Genomic DNA, 21,958 nt, shown 5'->3' on the forward strand with positions numbered 1-21,958 from the left:
GCAATGAGAGTTTCATTTTGTGAAAATTGTATTTTTATAAGTAGCCAGGTAAATATATGTAAAAGTAGAGCTCAACACATATTGTTACCTAAGAGGGAAGTGGTGCCTGTGGTTCAATATCAACATATCTTTAGAAAATCCATCTTGCAGACGTCAAAAATGTCTACGAGGTTGTGCTAACAAGGCACTTATTTAATTATAATTAATGAGGGAGGCAACATATAATGAATGAGCTCAATTTTCAGCTGATTTAAAGAAATAATGTGTCCTACATAAATCTGTCATTCCATGAGAACCCAATATATACACAAGATATTGCAAATATATCAAGTGGCTTTTATTGCATTTTCCACTTCTTTGTTCACATTGCTATTTTTTTTTAATTTTTTTTTTCAACGTTTATTTATTTTTGGGACAGAGAGAGACAGAGCATGAACAGGGGAGGGGCAGAGAGAGAGGGAGACACAGAATCGGAAACAGGCTCCAGGCTCCGAGCCATCAGCCCAGAGCCCGACGCGGGGCTCGAACTCACGGACCGCGAGATCGTGACCTGGCTGAAGTCGGACGCTTAACCGACTGCGCCACCCAGGCGCCCCCACATTGCTATTTTAAAAGTGAACATGTTTTAGGAGTAGCAACTATAGACCAGTTTTACTTGTCAGTCAACCTCACTACTACTTTTGGCATAATTTATTGCCTGATTGAAGAGATGAAAGCACAGAACAAAGTGTAAAATCCAGAGAATAAAGAGTATAGAGATGAAAGTTAAAGACACAAAGAGAAGAAAGAGTATGTTGTGGTGGTGGTTTATTTGACCAAGAAAAGCACCAAGTTAAAAAGAAGCTATTCTTTGTTGTTAGAAGTTATAAAATTCTCCTCCTGCACGGTACTGCCGAACAGAGAAGTTTGTCATCCAGAGATCCCACCCGAAGCCTTCATTAGCAGCTTAGAATCACAAAGAGTTTTTATAGGTATCCTACATAAGTTGTAATCATATTTACACCGAGGAATACTGATGGAATTTGTATAGTCTTGATAGCGACCATAAATGATCCACGTGACTGCAATTATGTTTAAAAGGTCATAAGCATAGAAATGTATATTTCTAAAAACCGTTCCCCTCCTCCACCGACTAACCCAGGATTCAGACTCTAATGGAATATATACACAGATCTTTTTTTTTTTTTTTAATTTTTTTAATGTTTATTTTTGAGACAGAGACAGAGAATGAACGGGGGAGGGTCAGAGAGAGAGGGAGACACAGAATCCGAAGCAGGCTCCAGGCTCCGAGCTGTCAGCACAGAGCCCGACGCGGGGCTTGAACTCACAGACTGTGAGATCATGACCTGAGCCGAAGTCGGACGCTTAACCGACTGAGCCACCCAGGTGCCCCTATACACAGATCTTAAAACAGCCTTCGGTAAACACACTGTAAGTTTTCACTACTACTATTGTTTCTCTTCTTGCTTTTCTGGATTGCTCATCTACTATGCTTTTCTTTTTTGCAGTTGTGTTGGTAATAACCTTGGTGTCTATTATTGTTTGTGTTTTGTTGTTGTTTCCTTGGAACAAATGTCCAATACAAATTGGGGCCCCTGGCGTTCAATCTAGGCAGAGAAAAAAGGAAAGACTTAGATGCACAACCTATTTTCCTCGTGTGTCAGGAAGGTTCCCGCTGGCCCGTCGAATGAAACACCTGAATGCTCCTGACTGCAAAGTCATGCAGGGAGGGGGCCAGGAGGGTGGCTGGGGATGGAGGGTGGGGGGGCGGGGGGGACTTTGAGAGGAGACTCGTCTCATCCTGAGCTACTGAGCCATCTCTTGCCTTCTGGGGCCCATAGGCATGTTCTAGAATCAGCAGAAAGGACTATCTGTAGCTTCCGCTTCCATTAATTAGTGATATTTCTTCCCTCTGGACCAGCAAAAATGAATGCAATACTTTCCTGTATAACATTTACCACACTCCTTAAGCCAGTGGTCCTTGCGTCCTCTCTTGAAGGTTTCTTGACATCATCCTGGATGCTGCCCATTTGGTTGGTTTCCTTCTCAAAAGGGTAACATCTGGTACTGACCCCTATCTTCCACATATTGTCTGCTTCGATGTGGTCTTAGGCATGACTCCTCCTTTGAGATAAGGGTCTGTGTGCTAATGCGAGTAAGCATTTGGCAGCTCCCTGAAATCAGTTTGTCTTGGAGTTGAACTTCAAAGTCCGCCTGGAGAGGTTTTCGAATATATTACTGTTAAGCCATTATAGTTCTGCATCTTTTTATATTTTTGCACTATGTGCAAATTTTCTATTCATCACTCCGTGTGTGTGTGTGTGTGTGTGTGTGTGTGTAATTTTAACCATATGTATATTGGTTATATATAACTATATTTACATATATTAAATAATATATGTATGTATGGTTAGCTAATTATATAAATAGTTATATGGTTATATATAGTTATATACAGTTGATTCATATTTATTTATTTATCAATGGCTGATATGTCTAAGCTATTACAATTTTCCGTCAACCAGAATGTTACTTATATCTACCAATTTGGACCCTCTTCGAATTTGGTATTCTATTTTTTGCCTTTCTTCCAATCACTGGTATAGATGCCAAATTCACTGATCCGGTTTGAGGAACGATACCTAGAAGTTTCTTCTGTGGTTCAATGCCAATCTGTTAATCAGGATCAGGACTTTTTGAGAAGATCAATCAGTAGTTATAGAACAACCCTATTGATCAACCTACCTACCTATTGGTCAGTCAGTTTGCCTTCTGAATATTGATTTAGGATTTTTCTGAGTCGGGGCTATATATCTCTGTGGATATGGGTGGATATAGACAAAACTCAGATGGAACTTCCCAGGCAAAGGTCCCAGAATAGGTAAACAGGGCAAAGGTCCCAGTATAGGACAAAGGTATAAGGATAGGGAATCTCAGGATGAAAACCTCCAAGATGAGGTAAACAAGATTAGGTATTCAGGGCGGGTAACATCCCTCCAACTTAGTACAAGAGCAGGAAGCTGCTTTCACAGGAAGGAAGGATCCAAGGAGGTAAACAGGTAAATAGGGCTGTAGACCTCTGCAGGCAAAGTTGCCCTGAGGGGAGCTAATTAGCAGAAGAAAGGTGCCTTGTTGACCCTGAGGTGGCCTGCTCTGTCTTCCTTGTCCCCTAGGCCTGTTTCTGTAAAGGAGGTGGGGCCTCACGTCTGCTGTAAACAACCTCCAGCCCAGGGCCAGGATTTTGCTTTGTAGTAACCCAAACCCCTAACCCCCACATCTTGCCCTCAGGCCCCTGAGTTAGTGTTCACAGATTTATTGTCTCTTTGTGCACGTCCATCACCATGTTTGTAAGCCTCCTGACCCTAATAAAAACGGAGCAAAGACCCTTACCCGGGCTCTTGTCTCCTCTCGCATTTTTAATCCCGTGTCCTGCTTTCTTGCTGGACAAGAAAGGGCTCCAGATGCAGACTGTACAACATATATATGTGTCATATGTTATGTATGCCCCCTGTTATGACTACAGGCATGGTATGTGGCCTTAAAAGCTAAAGGCAAATAGAGATCTCTAAAAAAGGAGATCAGCCTTGCCTGATTTCAGGAAAAGAAGCCAAGTGTAATGACTCCTATAAAACCGTATATTTGCAGTCAAAGAAGATAAAGGTAAGAACTCTGGCAGCATCAGAAGACGATGTGAGATGAGCAAGGCTCCTGATGATAGACGAATACATTTTGGTAAAACACAATTGGCCCTGCATTTGAAGTCTGGCAATTCCTCGAAGGTCCCCCTGCCCCGGGGACCCCGGTGGCAAATAAAACCAGCACTCCTCCTCCATGTGTGCTCCCCAGCACTATCTGTATTCAAGCCCCTGAAAATTACTCTTTGTTTTCTACCTTTTGTCCAAAAGGACACAATGAAGGCATTACGGATTTTAAAGTGGCTTTTAGATAGGACACGTCCAGACCATTTGTTGGAACGTTACTAAATTCTCCTGGAGTGGCTGGCATGATTTCGCTTTTCATTCTGCCTTTCATGGGAGCTGTCTGCAAACTGTGTCTCTGACCTACTAGATCAGGAGCGTGGGGGCTTATTAGAATCTCCTCGTTTGGCATCCTGGCTTGCATGTGGCTAGTGTTTAGAGAATGCTGCCTTAACTGATGTGCTCATGGTCATGATTTGGGGGAAGCATGAGAAGTTTGCTTGGGAGGGCATCCTGCTTTCTGACAGGTTCATTTGATTGTTATTTGCAAATGCAAAATGGAATTGTTTTCAATGGTTCTCCTAATAAGTTGGATCCTTTTTATGGTATCGATAAGGATTATTGACTATTAAAAACACATGGGCAAGGACACTATATTATCCAGGTATAAACACTAGAAGTTCCATACCAAGAGGAAGTTTCAAACCTACATACTGGTGACTACAGACTTTGTTTCAGTCAGCTGCAAAAAAAATCTCACTTTTTCCTTTTGATGTTCACGTACATGTAAATTATTAAAGCAGGTAGCTGGGTTTAGGTACTGTGAATATATTTTACAGCTGAAAGGGTATGATGTTGCATTTGCATATTCACATGGCCTATATGCTGTACCATTTTTAAGGAGCGGATAAAGAAAACAACAGGGCAACTGTGGATATTTTCCGGTTAGGTAAATATGAATTAAAATAAATGCTAATATATATTTATTGACTTACTGATTAAAACATAGTAATAATTCAAGGAAAACAATAAAATACATTGCATGCGGTCAAAGCAAGAAAGCTTTACTAGTAAGTTGCTAGTACCCTTTGTAGAATTTCCAAAGTCAATTGTTTACGAAAGTTCTAGAAGGTATTTTCAAGCTTATATCTCTAGTTCCATCTCTGGCAAGGGAATCCTGAAACTTGAGGGTGAAAACGCCAAAATACCTTCCGTTATTTTCTGTATATCAAATGGGGCATTCTTACCTTGAAATTGTGCATTGAATCCTTTGCGCCGATGGTTGCTGTCAGATGTAAAATGCAGTCGTAACCAGTTCTTGCTGCTTATAACGGGAGAAGGAAGGTTCATGCCAGTCAGCCTGGAAAAGAGAACCAGAAAAAAAAAAAATCTGCCTTATAAATCAACCAATAAATGTCCTCTATCAAACCCACTTAAAAAAAAATTAATGTTTATTCATTTTTGAGAGAGAGACAGAACATGAGCAGGGGTGGGGCAGAGAGAGAGGGAGACATAGAATCCAAAGCAGGCTCCAGGCTCTGAGCTGTCAGCACAGAGCCCGAGCCGAACTCATGAACCGCGAGAACATGACCTGAGCGGAAGTTGGACACTCAACCGACTGAGCCACCCGGGAGCCCCTCAAACCCACTTTTCAAATTGACTGCTGACAGTCATGATTTTGAGCTGCTTAGGACAGAAGTCATTGATGAGCTGTGCTGACCCCTTGAAATGACTCAGGTAATTTCACGTTTGCCCGCATATCAGCGCTGTATTTTACCCTTGATGACGTGAAGGCTTTCACCCATACTTGACATTTTTATTCTTCTTTATTAAGGATGGACACATGAGACGATATTCTTTGGATCTGTTATCAGATCCTGTTTTCATCAGGACCTCAATCCTAATGACTTCTAAAAGGACAAGAAATAGGCAAACAGTAACATTCTGCCTTTCACCCTTTCAACACTTTGTGATTCTGACCTGCCCTCAGATACACTGTTCATCATGTTGATAGAATCCCGCATTTGTAGTCTCCTGTGCACAGAGTTCCAAACAGTGGCCCTTCCCCACCCACGGGAGGAAGAGCAGTGTTTAGGGGGTTGGGGACAAGCACTGTTGAAGAGATTTGAGATGAGGTAAAGTTATGTTTGGGGCAAGCGGTATTTAAACACACTTAAATCTTTCAGAATCAGACACGATCTCTGGCTAAGCTGTTGAAGCTCCCCTCCCAGTTTACACTGGTGGTTTAGTTGTCAGAAAAAAAAAAAAGTAATTTACTTCCTGCTCCTGAAAACCTGGCATCTCCAAGAAGTGAAAGCCTTCTCAGGGGGTAAAACTCCTCCCTGTCGGAGACACAGGGGTACGTTGGGTTTTGGCCAAGGGCAGAAGTATCCTTGGGTGGGGCCACCTCTGGTCCCACCTGGTACAAGTTCAGGTAGTACAGTTGCCTTATCTTTTCTGAACCTCTACTTTCCAGTATGTAAACGACCTGAAAACACATCCACCGAGGGCTTGAAAGAGATGATCAAGAGGTATGTGTAAATGCCCCTGCTGCGCGTTTTAAGTGTCACCCCGAGTTATGCATCATAGGATTATTTTGCATCTCAGTTGCCAAGTACATTTGCAAAACGATGCTTATTAGTGCCGGTGATCAGCAAAGGGTTAAGCAGTCCACTTGTGGCTGGAATCTGTGCTGCCCTTCGTGGGCTGGCCTGTGCCCGCAGGGCTGCTTGGCCGGGCTGCAAGCCGTCTTCCGTGCACAGGATTCCCCAGGCTCGGGCTGGCTTCCATCCTTACTCCATTATCTGGAGGGAAAGCAGCGTCAAATGAAATACGTAGTCAAGCTCTCTGATGTCAGGGTGTTCAATTTAAACTCTCAGGTTTAAAAACGTGCAGGATCCGTTTAAAGAGAAAAGCCAAACCTTGGCTGTAACCGATTGCAACAGTGTTTATGTCACCATTTGAAATAATCTTCTGTGAGAGGAAATACACCACTCCGATCTGCCTATTTGCCTGGATTTATGTAGTTCTGACTGCCGAGGTCGGATACAGCTGCTTCTAGGAAGCATTGCGTTACTCTGCTACTTTGTTGGAAGGCTTTCTCCCCCACCACCTTGGTGAGCGTGTGTTAGATTCTGTTAGAAATAGGTTACCCCTTTGCCTGATACTGACAATGGCCAAAAGGTAGGTGACTTCTGGATTCAAAAACCCAGTATATCCTGCTCACCTACATTTACTCGCTGGCAGTTTTATAACTGAATTCCATGTTTACTTGTTGAGGCTTTAACAGTATTTTCCCCCCTCAATTAGGTTCTTTTTGAGGGGTTCAGATCTCAAGAGCAGGGTGGGATTGCATTTTAGTTGTGTATCAACATTAGTAATGTGAGTAAGTAAATATGCTCTCCACCTCCCACATTTTTCAAATACCGACCCACAAAAAATAATAGTTTTGTGTCAATCAACAAATTTCATCTCTAAAGTGAAGACATAGTTTAGGGTTTACTAGGAATACAGTTTCTTTTTTTTTTTTTTAACGTTTATTTATTTTATTTTTTGAGAGGGAGTGTGAAAGAAAAGGAGGGGCAGAGAAAGAGGGGAGGAAGAATCCCAAGCAGGCTCCACAGAGCACCAACATGGGGCTCGAACCCGGAAACCGTGAGATCATGACCTGAGCTGAAATCAGGAGTCGGATGCTTAACCGACCGAGCCACTCAGGTGCCCTAGTAATGTGGTTTCTGCTGTAACCATTCGACTCTGCTGTTGTAGTGAAAAATCAGCCATAAAATGGTTATTATGGTTGTGTTCCAGGAACACTTCCCTTATGCAGGTTTGCATGTCATGTAATTTTTCTACTAAACAAAATGTTACTTTTTTTCTTTTTTCAAGTTTTTATTTAAACTCCAGTTAATTAACATACAGTGTAATATGAGTGTCAGGTGTACGATATACTGATTCAATACCTCCATGTGTCACCTGGTGCTCAGCACAGCAAGTGCGTCCTTAATCTCCCCACCCATCTCCCCACTGGTGACCATCGGTTTGTTCTCTAGAGTTTGTTTGTCTCCCTCTCTTTTCCCCCCTTTTGCTTGTTTTTTGTTTGTTTGTTTCTTTCTTTCTTCCTTAAATTCCACATATGAATGAAATCACCGGAATGTTTATAGCAGCATTATCTACAACAGCCCAACTATGGAAATAGCCCAAGAGTCCTCTGACTGACCAATGGATAAAGAAAAAAAGATGTCGCATATATATTACACATATATGTAATGAAAACTAATGAAATCTTTTTGCAGTGATGTGGATGGATCTAAAGAGTATTATGCTCTATAATAAGTCAGAGAAAGACAATTGTTACTCTTTTTTGATGGTTTTTCAAATACTGAACAATGTAAAAACCATTCTTAGTTTATAGGCTAGGTTTGGCCTATAGACCATGGTTTGCTGACCCTTGCTTTGGCGAATATGAGGCAATTTGTACAAATACTGAGCAGGTAGATAATTAGGTGACACATATGAAGGTAGTGTAACTAGTTTCTAAAAATATGTAACTCCTGGACAGATGCATTTCATATAGAATTAAGGGTGAGGACTTTCTAATAATTATATAATTCATTTTCTGTGGTGAGAGGCAAGCCGTGCCAGTGAATCACACTCCAGAGTGGATCGACGTGCTTGGATTTCTTGATTTGTCCATGGGAAATAAACAAATATTCATATCCTCTTTTCTTGGGGTGTCAGGTTGGTGGAGGTTCTATATAAGGCATATCCTTTGGAACTGTGACTTTTTCTGTCCTCTTCCACAGGCCTGGGCTAAATTTTTTTAATGTTTATTTACTTTTGAGAGAGAGACACAGCACAGGTGCGGGGGGTGGGTTACCCAGAGAGAGAGGGAGACACAATCCAAAGCAGGCTCCAGGCTCCAAGCTGTCAGCACAGAACCTGATGCAGGGCTCAAACTCATGAGCCATGAGATCATGACCTGAGCCGAAGTCCGATGCTCAACAGACTGAGCCACCGAGGTGCCCCAGGCCTGGGCTAATCTTAAAGCTGTCATTTAACAGAAAGATTACATTATAAAGTCAATTGTTCCTTTATTGCAAACTAATTTAAAGGAAGTTGACTCATACACAAGCCAGTGGTTGTTATAATAGATTTACTGAGAACTTGGATGATTCAGACAAGATGTAAAGAATTGAACTGAACAGCTTGGTGGCATCAGAATGGTTCCCAAAGGTGTCCACAGCTTAATCCCCAGGCCCTGTGACTATGTCACCTTACATGGCAAAAGGGGGCTTTGAAGATGTGATAAAGTTACAGACCTAGGGTAGATTTTCCTGGATTATGGGGTAGCCCAATGTAATCAAAAATCCTTACAAATGGAAGAGGGAGACAGAGGAGGAGAGTCAGGGAGAAGAAGGAACCCAGGAAGGAGGTCAGGGGATGCACATTAGAGTCATGGCCATGACTGTTGACCCTGAAAAGGGAAAAAGGGGCCGCGAGCCACGGAATGTGGATGGTCCTTACATGCCTTCTTCCCTAGAGCCTGGAGGGGGAAAACATCCCCGCTGACACCCTAGTTTTATTCCAGTATAGCCTGTGTAAGATTTATAACCAGCACGGCCATAAAATAATACATCCATGTCAGTTTAAGCATTCATAGTTGTGTGAAGTTGTTATGGCAGTAATGGAAAACAAACCTTTTAATACATGTGTCATATGTTTCATTCTGAAACAGTCCGGAATGAGAGGAAATAGGGTAGAACATGCCGTCACTCTGAACCTATTAATAATCTTGGGGAACTGGCCCATTTTAAACACTTTGTATAGTTATCAGGGATTGAACATCCATCGTTGTTGGCTTGTTTCTCTGAAAAGTCCTGCTCAGTGCTTAGCTGTCTGTCTTTGAACTCTTCTGGATTTGGTTTTCTAATAAGTAAGTAGTTTGGGACGTGAGAGATTATGGGGCAATAGTAGGAACTTGACATGAATAGTGAGCATAAGATACAAAGCAGAAACATTTCACAGAGAAAGGATGAAATAATGGCAGGGATCAAGACACGTTTCTGTCTATTAGTTGAAAGTGTCTAACATATTCTGAATTTTTATCCTATACGCATAAAAGCAAAGGAAAACTACCTGGTGAAATCAGGAGATTCAAGTATATTTGGACTTAAAAAATAAAGGACACGTCAGGGTGATCTGCCAGGAAAGGGTCTTCCTGAGGGAATGTGAGAGGCACGTCATTTCTGGAGCATCTCAAACTAGGTCAGGAAACCCATAAAGCCTCACAGTGCGAATATTGAGCAGTCCCTTTAGACATGGCTAAAGGAACTGGTAGTTCTCACTCTTCCCCCCAAGATGGCCAAATTAGGCAATTTCATCCATTGGCAAACTCATTTCTTTCAAAGACTCAACAAGGTTTCGCTGCTGCCAACAGTAAAAATAGATGTGGGACCCGCGGGGTACTTAAAGTTAAGACGACCTTCTTTGAGCCGAAATAGAACCGGCCAGTCTGTTCCACTTTCTCCAAATAGCTTTACCATAAATTTCAGGGTTCTATTTATAATACGTTCATAACTTCCTTTCCCACTTAACCTCCCGCAGTCCCACACTCTCAGGTGTGAAATGAGGGGTTTGAGTACCTCTTCTTCTCAACCATTACTGCCTTGTGTCGGTGACTCATTCATTTTACTTATGTAACTCGAAAAACATGAAGTCAATTTATTGAGATAATTTTCTGAAATGCATTCGGTAATGTGAAAGGTTTTGAAAGAGCTCTGTTTGAGCACTTGTTTGACATTAAGCCAGATTTCTTATGTCTTTAGAAAATCATCATATAAATTGCTGGGAGTTTCTCTCTAGTTAAACCTCTTTAACTGTGATGACTAAGAAGCCAGAAAGCATTAATACCATCAACAGAGACTGTGAATTACCCAGCCTCCCTAAGGAGACTCAAGAATTTCATAAACCTATTACTCCCAAGAGCTGATCGCTTGTCATCTACAGAAAGTCATCTAGAAGTTGTCAGATTTTCCTGTGCTCTTCTGGACATGTAACTGACATGATTCAGAGGGTGGTGTTTCACTTCCCTCTGCTTTATAAAAATGGAATGGAATAATCTGATCCAACAAAGGGTTCCTGAAGTGTCAGTCTTCTCAGTGAGTGTTATTCATGTTACCAGGGAAAGCCACTGTCTTCTGAACATACATTGAGTTCATATTGCTTCTTCTAAGCCATATTTTGGACTTTGATGGAAGTAACGATGGATGTTAAAGGTAGTTCTTACCTTGGAAGTTCATTGAAAAGCAATGAAAAGGAGAGATCCAGAAGTGTGTGTGTGTGTGTGTGTGTGTGTGTGTGTGTGTGTGTCTGTGTGTGTGTGTGTGCACAAATAAATATGCATGTACATAGATATATATAAAATACAATAGATACATTTATATACAGATATTTCTAGAAATTTATTCCTAAAGTTTCACACTCACATATCTACCCTCTGGGAGACACAGCTACAATAACAAAAGAAAATAACCAAACAACAAAAAACCATCCCTAGCCTACTTCAAAGCATACGACAGGAGAAGACCTCTCTTTTAGAAAGTTCTTTCTTTCATCGCAATCTGTTCTTTCTGTTAGACATCTCTTCCACGCGCCATGGCACTCATGATTAGCCCTCGTGCAGGTCTGCTCTCTCGTGGACGGCTTTTCTCTCTAGCTTCACTCTTTGCTCAAGGTACCTGTGAAGATTCGCTCAGGATGGCACGCCAATAGCTATTCTCCTCCCTCTCACGGACGTCATCTCCTCTCATGTCTGTAGCCATCACCTTGTTCCTGCTTTGTGTTCGTCTTGTACATTCTGTGCCTTTAATAAAAACGATTTCTAGCCTCTCGAGCTCTCCGTCCCCCATTCAGTTCCCGGCTCATCTTTCTAGGCTCACCCCACGTACACACCCTCCCCTTGGTTTCTATGCTCCGATGCGGATGCGGTTGACTTGGTTCAGTTCCCAGCGGAAAGCCCAGTGCTCCTTCCTTGCTCAGACTCTGTACAGATCACTCTCCCACCAGGACCCAGGACACCCACCCACCCTGGTGCACCTCCTCTTTGCTTGCTAGTAATTCCTGGCCCCCCTGTCGATTTCAGATTATGGGTGTCATTGTCAGGGAAGCATGACTTGACCATGAAGTTGAGATCCTTCCACCCGGGTTATGTCTTCTCCTGGAGCCTTCATGGAGACATTTCAGAGCGGAAGTTGTGATATCCCCGCTGTCGCTCTGGAACCTAGCCAGGCACTGGGCATATATAGGAGCAGCTCGTTACAGATGGGATTAATAAATGGAATCGGTAACTTTAAACATGTGGCCCAGCCCCGGCTGCCTTGCACAAAGTGAGCGCTGCTCTAAACAACGCTTCCTGTCACACCAGGCTGGGCTGCGTTTGTGCCCAGGCAATGTCTGTGTTGGGTATCTCGTACACCTTTGTGACCCTGGAGGAAAGCGAAGAAGGAGTGGAGAACCTGTGCCAGGAAAATAACAATGGCTCTCATGTGCCCCAGACCTAGGTCTCTGCACACAGACATGCACAGCTCCAGGGAATACGATCTAAATGGATGCCCCCAGGGCTCCATTTCTTCCTGGACAGGACATCTATTCTCCACTCACTGTAATAATCCCTAAGGAAATCCAGAGAGCCACCACTTGCTGCTCCAGGAATGTCCTCAGTACCCACCTCCTCAGCTCTGCCTTTGGTGGCTGGTGAGCTCTTTGGCAGCCGCTTAGACCATAGACACACCATGTCCCAGATTTCTATAAGTGTGGCAAGCTCTCAGATGTGTAATCCTGATGACACCAAATCAGGCAGGGCAGCAGTGGATCCAAGGGAGGCATCAGAGTGTGCAAGACACCCTCATCTCATAGACGCCTTCTCCACCTGAGACCTGCATGCAAAATCTACCCAGACGCTGAGCATTTCGGACGCAACTCTGTGACGTCTGCTACACTCCTCTCTTCTAACCAGGCACTGCCCGTGTCCTGGCCAACCCAAACCTCTATGCGTGCTGTTGGAGAGGTCTCTTCCTGTCCCTCTGTGTAACTACGACATCACTGCCCTAACTGTAATTCAAATCAACATTAGAAATGACCTGCATGTGCCTGACACCCTGCCGGGCACTGAAGACATAAGTTTCCAGCAAGCTGTGGTCCCAACAGGCATCAGCGGAGTGCAGCCCACATAAGTGTCCACAATAGGGTGTTTCCACTCCTCTGGGGAGCGGGGAGGCCACTCCTGGAGGTGTGATGTCTGAGTTGTGACTTGCCAGCTGAATGGATAAGGGGGGGGGGCACTGGGGACAGCGACGAGAACAGCTTGTGCTGATTCCCAAGCTAAATCACAGCACGAGCCTCTCCTAAAAATGCTTTCATTGCTCCAAATCACTCCCGAGAAAGACGTCAAGTTTCTTAGCTTGGAATTGAAGACGCTTCCCGAAGACACTCCAACCATTGCTTGCCTTATCTCCTGTCTGTTCTTTCCCAAGTCCTCTGTAGGGACAGAGGGTGGCTCCCTAGCTTGTCCCAGGTGGCCCAGCTTCCAGGTCTGCTTCCCCTGCGCTCCCCCAGCCAGAGTCCCAAACTGGCTTTTGCCTGTTTAAATTCTCAAATTTCAAAGCTTTTGCAGAAGACTATCCCTCTTAAACTCCTTCCCTTCCGCGGGGAGGATCAACCACCCGTGCCTTCGTAACCCTTGAGCACCTGCTCGCATATTTCTATGGAGATGATAGGAGTGTGTGGTACCGTGGGTGGTTATGTAGATGTCCGCTTCCCCGACTGAACTGGGAGCCCACTGAGGGCACGGCCAACACCTTATTAATTTCCCTCATGCTTGCAGCACTGTGCATACACCAGAGAGCCTCAATATACCCACTTTGAATGGTTTCTGTGCTTTTATTTTTGCTCACGATGTGAGCTACTCAAACAGCGGCACACCGTAGGACTGCAGAACAGTTAAACTCCTTATGAGAATGCCATTCCCATCTTTCCACACACAGGGAGTCTCTGTCGAGTGTGAACACTGAGTGAGACAGATCTGGTATCTTCTTTGTGTTTCTCCTAGAATATCCACGGGACCCAGAGCAGGAATGCCGGACTCACTTAAGACAGTGAAAACATCAGTCTGTGTCAAGGAAGGAGCAGGAGCAGGACAATAAAATCTATTAGAGGTGGGGCAAAGAGGCCCAGGACAGACAAGAGGGATTTGAGAGAGGGTCAGAAAGGTGTCCAGGACTTCAGCAAGCCAGGCATCAGGAATTAACCCGGAGGTCAAGCAGAGAGGATCATTTGGGAGAGAATGTGACAAATCCTGTCCTCTAAAGCTCAAGGACTAAATGTCAGGGAATTGCCCTGAATGAAGCCCGGGAAATGGCTCAGACAGACAAGTAATAGGATAAGACAGTCAAGAGACAGCGGGCTCTGACACCATTTCTCAGTGGGAAGTTCTCTGGGCCCCTGGGCCCCCCTCCAGACGGGAAGGAGGCCGACCCGGAGAGCAGAGTCAGCCCATGGGTGTCTTTTCCTTCCTACACCGGAGGGCAGCCTCACCGCATCCGGGGCTGTGTGCGTGCCCTTCCGTGTGGGGGGAGCTGTTCCACACATACATGGCACAAGGTCATATCTGTATTACAGATCCTGGGTGGGAAGCAAGCTCTTCTGCCTCTAAGTCAGTGACCTGGAAAACGAATCTTCCAGTCTGTGTCTCTAATCCTCTGCTCTGTCCAATATCCTGGTGGGTCGTTTTATAACTATCTGTGAAGACAGGTGTCTGGATTTTGCCAACAGGAAAAACATTCTTTGTCTCCTATATCACTTGGACTTTCAAAACAGCTAACAGTTGGTGCTAGACACGGATGAGTATCGATATCATTTTCTGGCCATTAAAAGAGACATTATCCACAGATCTCTATAATAAATGCATGCACAGTCAATACCTGAAGACCAACTTTTTTTTTTTTTTTTTTAAGGCAAGATAGCATTGGATTTCTGGATCACTGATCATTTTCTCTTTGATATTTTTAGCATACATGCGTTCTAAGACATTGTAAGAAATACTTTCTCCTTAATCTTGGGGTAAGATTAGTCTTATCCTAGACCATTTCAAGAACCTGAAATGAGCTTATTTAATTTTTTAGCAAACTTACTTATTTTTTTAGCAACACCTTATGCAACCAGCTGGTACAATACGGCCACCTTGCTGCGCTACGGCCCACGGCAGGAGCTCAGCCGCCCCCCCTGCTATCACAGGGCACCCGAGGCGTAGGGCTGTGACACCTGAGATCATCAGAGCCTGTGGTGTCTCACCGAGTGGCACCCCTGTGTCGCCGCCCAGCTCCTGCAGACCTGGTTACACCTCACACAAGTACGCGCAACCCCCGGGTGTGGGTCTGCGGCTGCTGCCTTCCCGGCTGCTGCGGTCTGTGGCCACTACCCTCGTGTCACAGGAGGTGAGCTCCCTCCACGCGCAGGGCTCTGCATTGAGGCCGCGGAGTGGCTAGCGCTCTTGCGGAGGCCCACCTCCTCCCTCCATCAGGGGCACATCTCTAATCCTGCCATCATTGCAGACAAAAACTGTGGCATCAGCCTCACCTGGATTGAAAGCCAGCCATGCCCCGCCCCCCCTCCCTGTTGGGTGGCCTCAGGCCTTTGCTCAAGTCACCTGGACCTCCAGGCCTCACCCGTGTGCATAAGCCCACGCACACTGGGCTAGACAGGCTGGGGGTGCCCAGTGCTGTTTCCTACTTTTCCATCCCAGAAGGCGTCAGTTTTGTCTTGCTTCTCTCCCAGCAGCAACGTGATTCAGGGAAAAGGGATTACATCTGACCACCTCCACATATATATATGCATGATATACACGTACACTCTTAGGTATGCAAATTCTACCTATGCCAAGTGGTGAAAACTGGATTATCTACATGTTATGTGATACATGTGTGGGCACGCAGGCATCTATCTACATGCCGAGCTAAGAAGTTTTTGGATATAAACAATTTTCCGTTTCACGTTCATGAGCAGCATATCGTTCCGTTAATTTTTTCAATTTATCTATTCTCTTCTATATCCCAAATGTTGTGCAAGGCACATGCTTTGGCTTTGGCCAGGTAAACATGAAGGATGGAAGAGACAGGTGCTGTAACATCCCACCCATGGACTAATCTGACCACACGGTCACAGCCCCTATGGAACAGCATTGGGGAATTCACGACATCCAGACTTTCAGAGGAAACACCCTTGCAGATCAATCTGTGTTCGGAAACGTCTTTCACTGATTATATACTCTGTATTTAGAAAGCACAGCTCCAACCCATTCTCCCTGAAGGTTTCCGGTTGGGAAATAAAGGAAAAATAACAGGAAACCATGTGAAGAATGGACATGAAAGTCTACGTGGCACGTGGAAACCCGATTTGAAGTTCAAGAGAACTTCCCATTCAATGTGAAGTGTGCTAGAGACAGACATTAGTTGTACAGTGATTGGAATTTGTACGTGTGTTTTTGCCACCTCCAAGCTATGCTGGCAAAGATATACATAACTTCCTTGCTCGTATCTTAACCAAGTCTGTATGTCACACATTTCTGGAACGGTCTTAGAAATGGCAGGGCCTATCCTAAGATCTGCCAATAATTTCATTTAATAAAGTATTCTCTTGAATATTAATCTAACACAAAATCACATGGGCCTTAGGAAATGCAAATCCTAGAGATATTTAAATACTCTCACAGAACCCGCTTAGCGTGTTGTTGATGGTTAATCATGTGAATACATGTCTTTCAATGTACTTATTTTAAAAAATTATTTGTTTTATTTATACTTTATTTTTTCCATCTTTATCAAAGCATAATTGATAAATAAAATTATATGTACTCGGGGGGTACAACATGATGATTTCATACAATGTAAAACGATCACCACAATCAAGGGAATTAATGCACCCATCGCTTCAGATAGTTGCCTTTCTTTGCGGTGAGAACATTTCAGACCTACTCTCTTATCAAGTATAGAATACACTGTTATTAACTACAGTCACCGTGATGTACATCAGTCTTCAGAAATTATTCATTTTCTAATTGGAAGTGTATACCCTTTGACTAACCTCTTCCCCATTTCCCCCACCCCCAAACCCCAATGACCACCATTCTAGTTCTGTTTCAGAAGTTGGCTTTTCTTGATTCTGCATGTGAGTGAGATCATCGGTATTTTTCTTCCTGCTTCTGGTTTATTGTGCTCAGGACAATGCTCCCAGTTTCATGCATTTCACGGTCTTGCAGGAGATGCACAGAGACCCTTCACCCAACTAGGATTTGTTTGTTTGACTTGGAATCGGTATCATTTCTCCCATTTTACAGAAGAGGAAGTAAGCCCCTAGGCCTGGAGTTTGGTTTTTGGACTCAGCATACAGTACACGATAGGTATATCTGCCTTATTATTGTTGAATATTGAGTTTAGTGCCTTTTAGATCTGGAAAATGCACATCCGTGTAGGTCTGTGGGATCGTGGGGGCTGGTCAAAGGTAAATCACATCCCAACCTACAATCCCTTGTTCACTGAGCCAAATGTCTGCTGCTTCTTGAAAATGTGCAGGAGCTCAGGTCCGGTCAGCCACAGGTGAGTCTGGGTGAACTTGGAGGGCTGGCTGCCAGAGAACTTCAAGCCAGCCTCCCCAGTCTGGGGGTAGACGACGCTCTGCCTTCGTGTCAGGCAAGGGTTATTGGTCTCATCGATCATCCCCATTAGCTGGTAGGTAGGATTCAATATCTCACATAAATAATTTAACTCTTAAAGCATCCTCAGGTTTGAGAATCTGTGTTCAGGCTTTCGGCAGAAGGAGTTTCACAAGAGAATTTCATATTGTTGCAAATGCAGGATTTCCTTCATTTTATGGCTGAGGAATATCGCATTGTATATAGGTTTATATTTATAGTGCATGCACATTGTATGTGTATATTATATATATTGCATTGTGTATGCATATGTATGTGTATATATGTACGTCTTATGTGTATGTACATATGTGATTATGTATGCATATCACCTTATCCAAGGAGAGCCTGCTTCGCACTTACGGCTTTTCAAGCATCTGTTCTGTGTTGAAGGAGGGTAACCAGTGCACAAAAGGCCAGCTGTCTTCCTCGTCGGCCTGCTCACACCTTGCCTGAGGAGCTATTGCTTTTACCCTAGGAATGGTGGTGTGTTTTGTCTTTTTTTTTAAGTCAATATGGATAAGCAGAGTTGAAGCAATAATTAAACATACAACTTTTCTTTAATACTAACTAAACTGACTGAAAAGCAATGAAAACTTAAAGTTTTACTCTTGCCATTTTTCTGTGTACTTTTAATATCCACAGAGATACTAGTGAGACTCTCACACTTGAAAGCAATTATTCTAATTAATTTGAATCTTCACTGTGATTCTTCCCTGTAAGTCAGTAACAAGATAAACCGTAGTCAAATACTGGTCTGTAGTCATAATCGTCTTGAGAAGAACTGGAATATCGTTAAAAGACAGTTGTACCAAAACGGCTAAAAATACCCATTAAATATTATATTCAAAAGCACTCACTGATGCAAAAGAATATTCCAGAGAGGCTTAGCTCATAGTGACATCCTGAACTATTTTTTTTCTTCCACGGTCAAGGAGTAAATTGTAGATAAGCAAAAAGAATAATAATAGTAGTAATAATAAAATTTAAATTAGTCACAAAAATGAATCTAATATTCTAAATGTTTTCCTATACGATATGCGAAGGTAGATGTGAAAAGGTGGTGCTACTTACATACCACTTAAAGACCTACTTTTTCTTTTTCAGTGAGCATTATCACCTTATTAATATATATCATCTGTGAAAAACAATAATGTTTAAAAAGACAGGGGGGGGGGACATCTGAGTGGCTCAGTCAGTTGAGCATCTGACTCTTGATTTCAGCTCCATCATGATCTCACGGTTTGTGACGTCAAACCTAGTTGGGATTTTCTCTTTCCTCCCGTCTCTGCCCCTCCCCAGCTTGTGTGTGCGCTCTCTCTCTCTCTCTCTCTCTCTCTCTCTATCCCCCTCTCTCTCTTTATCCCTCTCTCTCAAAAAAAAATGTTTAATACATATAGTTTGTGGATTTTATGTACTATCCCATTGAATGAATATTCCATCACTCATGTAACCGATGTCCCAGTGAAGTTACTCGATATGATTTCTGCTAGCTTGATGAATTTTATACTAAACCACATCATGATGAGTGCTTTTTGAATCACTGCATTTATTTCCTTAGGATCAACTCCTAGAAGTAGCATTGATGGGTCAGAAAGGATTCACTTCCTCAAGACTATTTTTTTTAATAAACATATAGATATTGTAAAATTGCCCTCTAAAAAAAGATAAACTTTGGGAAGAACCCTTTCAAAGGGACTCTATGAACTTGCTAGTGTGATCTTCCGTTCTTTGATTTTGCCACCTTCTCTGTGAACTCTGAGCACATATGGCTTGTTTTTCTCCTTTGGTATTACCTTGTTCTTTCTCACGGCAGAGTTGTTACCACGTCCGTCTCTACCTTGAGATGAAAAGCTACCGGAAGCCATGGCGTATGCTTTGAGTGTGAAACCCCTCTGATAGGATTCCCTAAAAGCTGCATCTATGTATTGCTTCTTTTTCTTGATAAAAAGGAAATGCTAGGAATCATTAAGAGGCTCTCCACACCCATAACAGCCATCAAAGGGCCTGGCTGGAAAAGTGTTTTGCATGTTCTTTTTTCTCTTGTCATTACTGACCATCCTTCCAAAATTGTCACCTACCGTCCCTGTGACTGTGATAACTCCCCTTCCCCATCTGCCACAAAATCTGTACGTGATTAAATGTTTCTTTGCATTCTCTTAACCATGGCATATTCAGCAGCTAATCTAAGAAAAGAAAAGAACAAAAACAAATTGTGGTGCCACTCGATGTTTTAGTCTCAAGCCTATTTCTCTGGGGCTAAATTAATTGCTTTCAGATGGCAGGTGAATTTTCTCTTTTGCTGGGAGGTAAACAAAACTTTCACCTGGGGTTGTTAACGTGGGCTGAGCGTGCAAGCATTTTGTGTGTGTGTCCACGGAGACACTCGGCCACTAGGATATTGTGTTCTTAGGGTCTTGGAAGGTTCTATCCAAATTGTTAAAAAGAAGAAAAATTAACACGTGCTAATTATCACTTGGTACATTCTGGGGGAGAAAACATGCCTAACTGCGTCAGGGCCAGCTTCTTCCTGGTTTGCAAATCACTTGCATTTGGCAAGTCCTATGTGTGAGGTCACGGCCACTCCCAGGTGCTGCTGGAGGCCAGCGGCCACGTGCTTGTTCCCTGTCGCTTGGGGACAAAGGGCTCCCTGAAATTCGGGCGGCGTTGCTTCAGACCCTGCACCAGCACCGCGCCCTTGAAGGGGAGTGCCCATCCACAGTGCTCTGCAGGGCACAAGTAAAGTCCTTTTCCTACGCTGCTGGGGGAGGAGGCAGGGCCGCTCCCAGACACCAGCCTCCCAACACCCAGCATGTCTGAGTTCTCACACGTCTGCTCCTAGGGGTGCTGGATTCACATGGCCAGGGCAGAATCACAGCCCCTGGAAGCCCCAGAGAGCTGGAGGGCAGGGACTCCGAACAGGCCAGCCCTAAAATCTCCCCCGAGGGCTCGGCGGGGGTGGGGGTGCGTGGGGCGGCCCCTGGTGACCCAAAGTAAAGAGACACTGGATGCTGGCCTCAGTGGCCTAGAGTGAGTGATTGAAATGACAGTAGTATCAGTCACTTCTCCCGTTTTCGGAAATACTCTGGGATCCCTTTACTCTGAGCAAAGGCATGGGTTCGGTTGATTCTCTGGATCCTCTCCCTGTCCTTCTTTGCCCACTTTCAGAGCAACCGCAGCCCTGATCTGACCCAGATAGGAAGAGGGCAAAAATAGCCAGGAGGCAACTCAACACGCCGTGTGATGTCTGCTGGCATCCAGTAATTACAACATTTATCCAATTCCCGGCTGCCCAGAACCTGTGCCCTCGTTCAGCGGGCCCCACACGAAGTGTCTGGTCCTGGCATCTGACTCCTTCTTTACCTCTTCATCTTCCCAGTCCATACCAGGACAACGTGTGTGAGCGTCCGAAACCGGGAACAAAGCTTCCCTTTGCTCCTTGTATCCTCGGAAGGGGAGAAATCTAAAAGGCAGATCCATTCGACACATACTGAACGGTCCGTAAGGCCCCGTGACGGCCACTCGTCGCGGTGCATGGTCTCCAACACGCGTGTGTGTCGGAAGCTGCTGCAGTCGCTCGTCACCCTCCCTCCGTGCCATGTCCCTCACCCGTTTGGCCCTGTGTCCCCAGAGTGTTCAGCTTCCTCAGGTGTCGCCTTGCCTTACATAGTGCTAGCGAAACTCCAATAGGTGCGACGTCAGTATTGTTGCAGCGCTATTAGATGTTGACTTCCGGTTTCTTCGCTGGTTGACAGCGGTAGCATCCTAACTGATCGACCCCCTAAAGGTGATGATGACGGTGATGATGGAAATAGTAGTTAACCCAGAATAAATATTTTTCAAGTGTCAGCCCTCTTTTAGGTTTTGTCACAACTCAATCATGGAATTTGCCCCATGTACCGATTATTATTTTAATGTTATTCATAATAAAAAAAAAAAATCCTGGGGATCTGTGAGGTTAAGCAATTTGCCGCAAAGCTAAGAGTCCAAATTAAAACCACATCTGTTTTCTCCTCACTCTTCCCGCACTCTTGGTTTCTCCCTCCACCATCTTTCACGCTAGCGCTCTTGGCTAGATTCCTAAAGTACAGCTTGAGTCCTGCCACTTCTCGAAAAATGTTCCCTGTCCGTCTCCTGTTAGACCCTGAGGATAAATGTACCCTCCTTAGAATGTCCTCTAAAACCTTTCTTGTTCTCTTTTTTAACCACCTGACCTCACCTCACTCTTCAACCTTATTTTATCCGTTGAGATTTGGCTCCAAGGCCACCTTCTCTACAAATTCTTGCAGATTCCCTCAGTCAGAGAGGAATTTCTACGCATCCCAATGGCATCTGAGTTTTAGTGGAGTGCATAGCGCCTTAGATTTCGTAGCACGGCTAGATATTCGGACATCTGTCCTCTCCCCAGGACGCCAACGTGATGTAGCAGGGAGCATGCTCTGTCTGCTGGTTGCATTTGCTGTCCCTCCGTGGGGCCCTGCTTGGGGCTGCACCACACTGCCCGCAGGGCATAGGGGAG

General features: G+C 44.1%; 1 protein-coding gene across 1 annotated transcript in view; it reads right to left on the bottom strand.

Annotated features, from left to right (window-relative positions):
* CSMD1 (CUB and Sushi multiple domains 1) overlaps positions 1-21,958 on the bottom strand; it is a 1,645,367-nt gene that overhangs the window by 733,826 nt on the left and 889,583 nt on the right. The window contains exon 5 of the mRNA XM_040490416.1: positions 4,946-5,058. Coding sequence (XP_040346350.1) covers positions 4,946-5,058 — 113 coding nt within the window. The remainder of the gene's footprint in view (positions 1-4,945; positions 5,059-21,958) is intronic.

This window comes from Herpailurus yagouaroundi, unplaced genomic scaffold (assembly GCF_014898765.1).
Source record: "Herpailurus yagouaroundi ecotype Mexico unplaced genomic scaffold, PumYag 181, whole genome shotgun sequence".
Taxonomy (NCBI): Eukaryota; Metazoa; Chordata; class Mammalia; order Carnivora; family Felidae; genus Herpailurus; species Herpailurus yagouaroundi.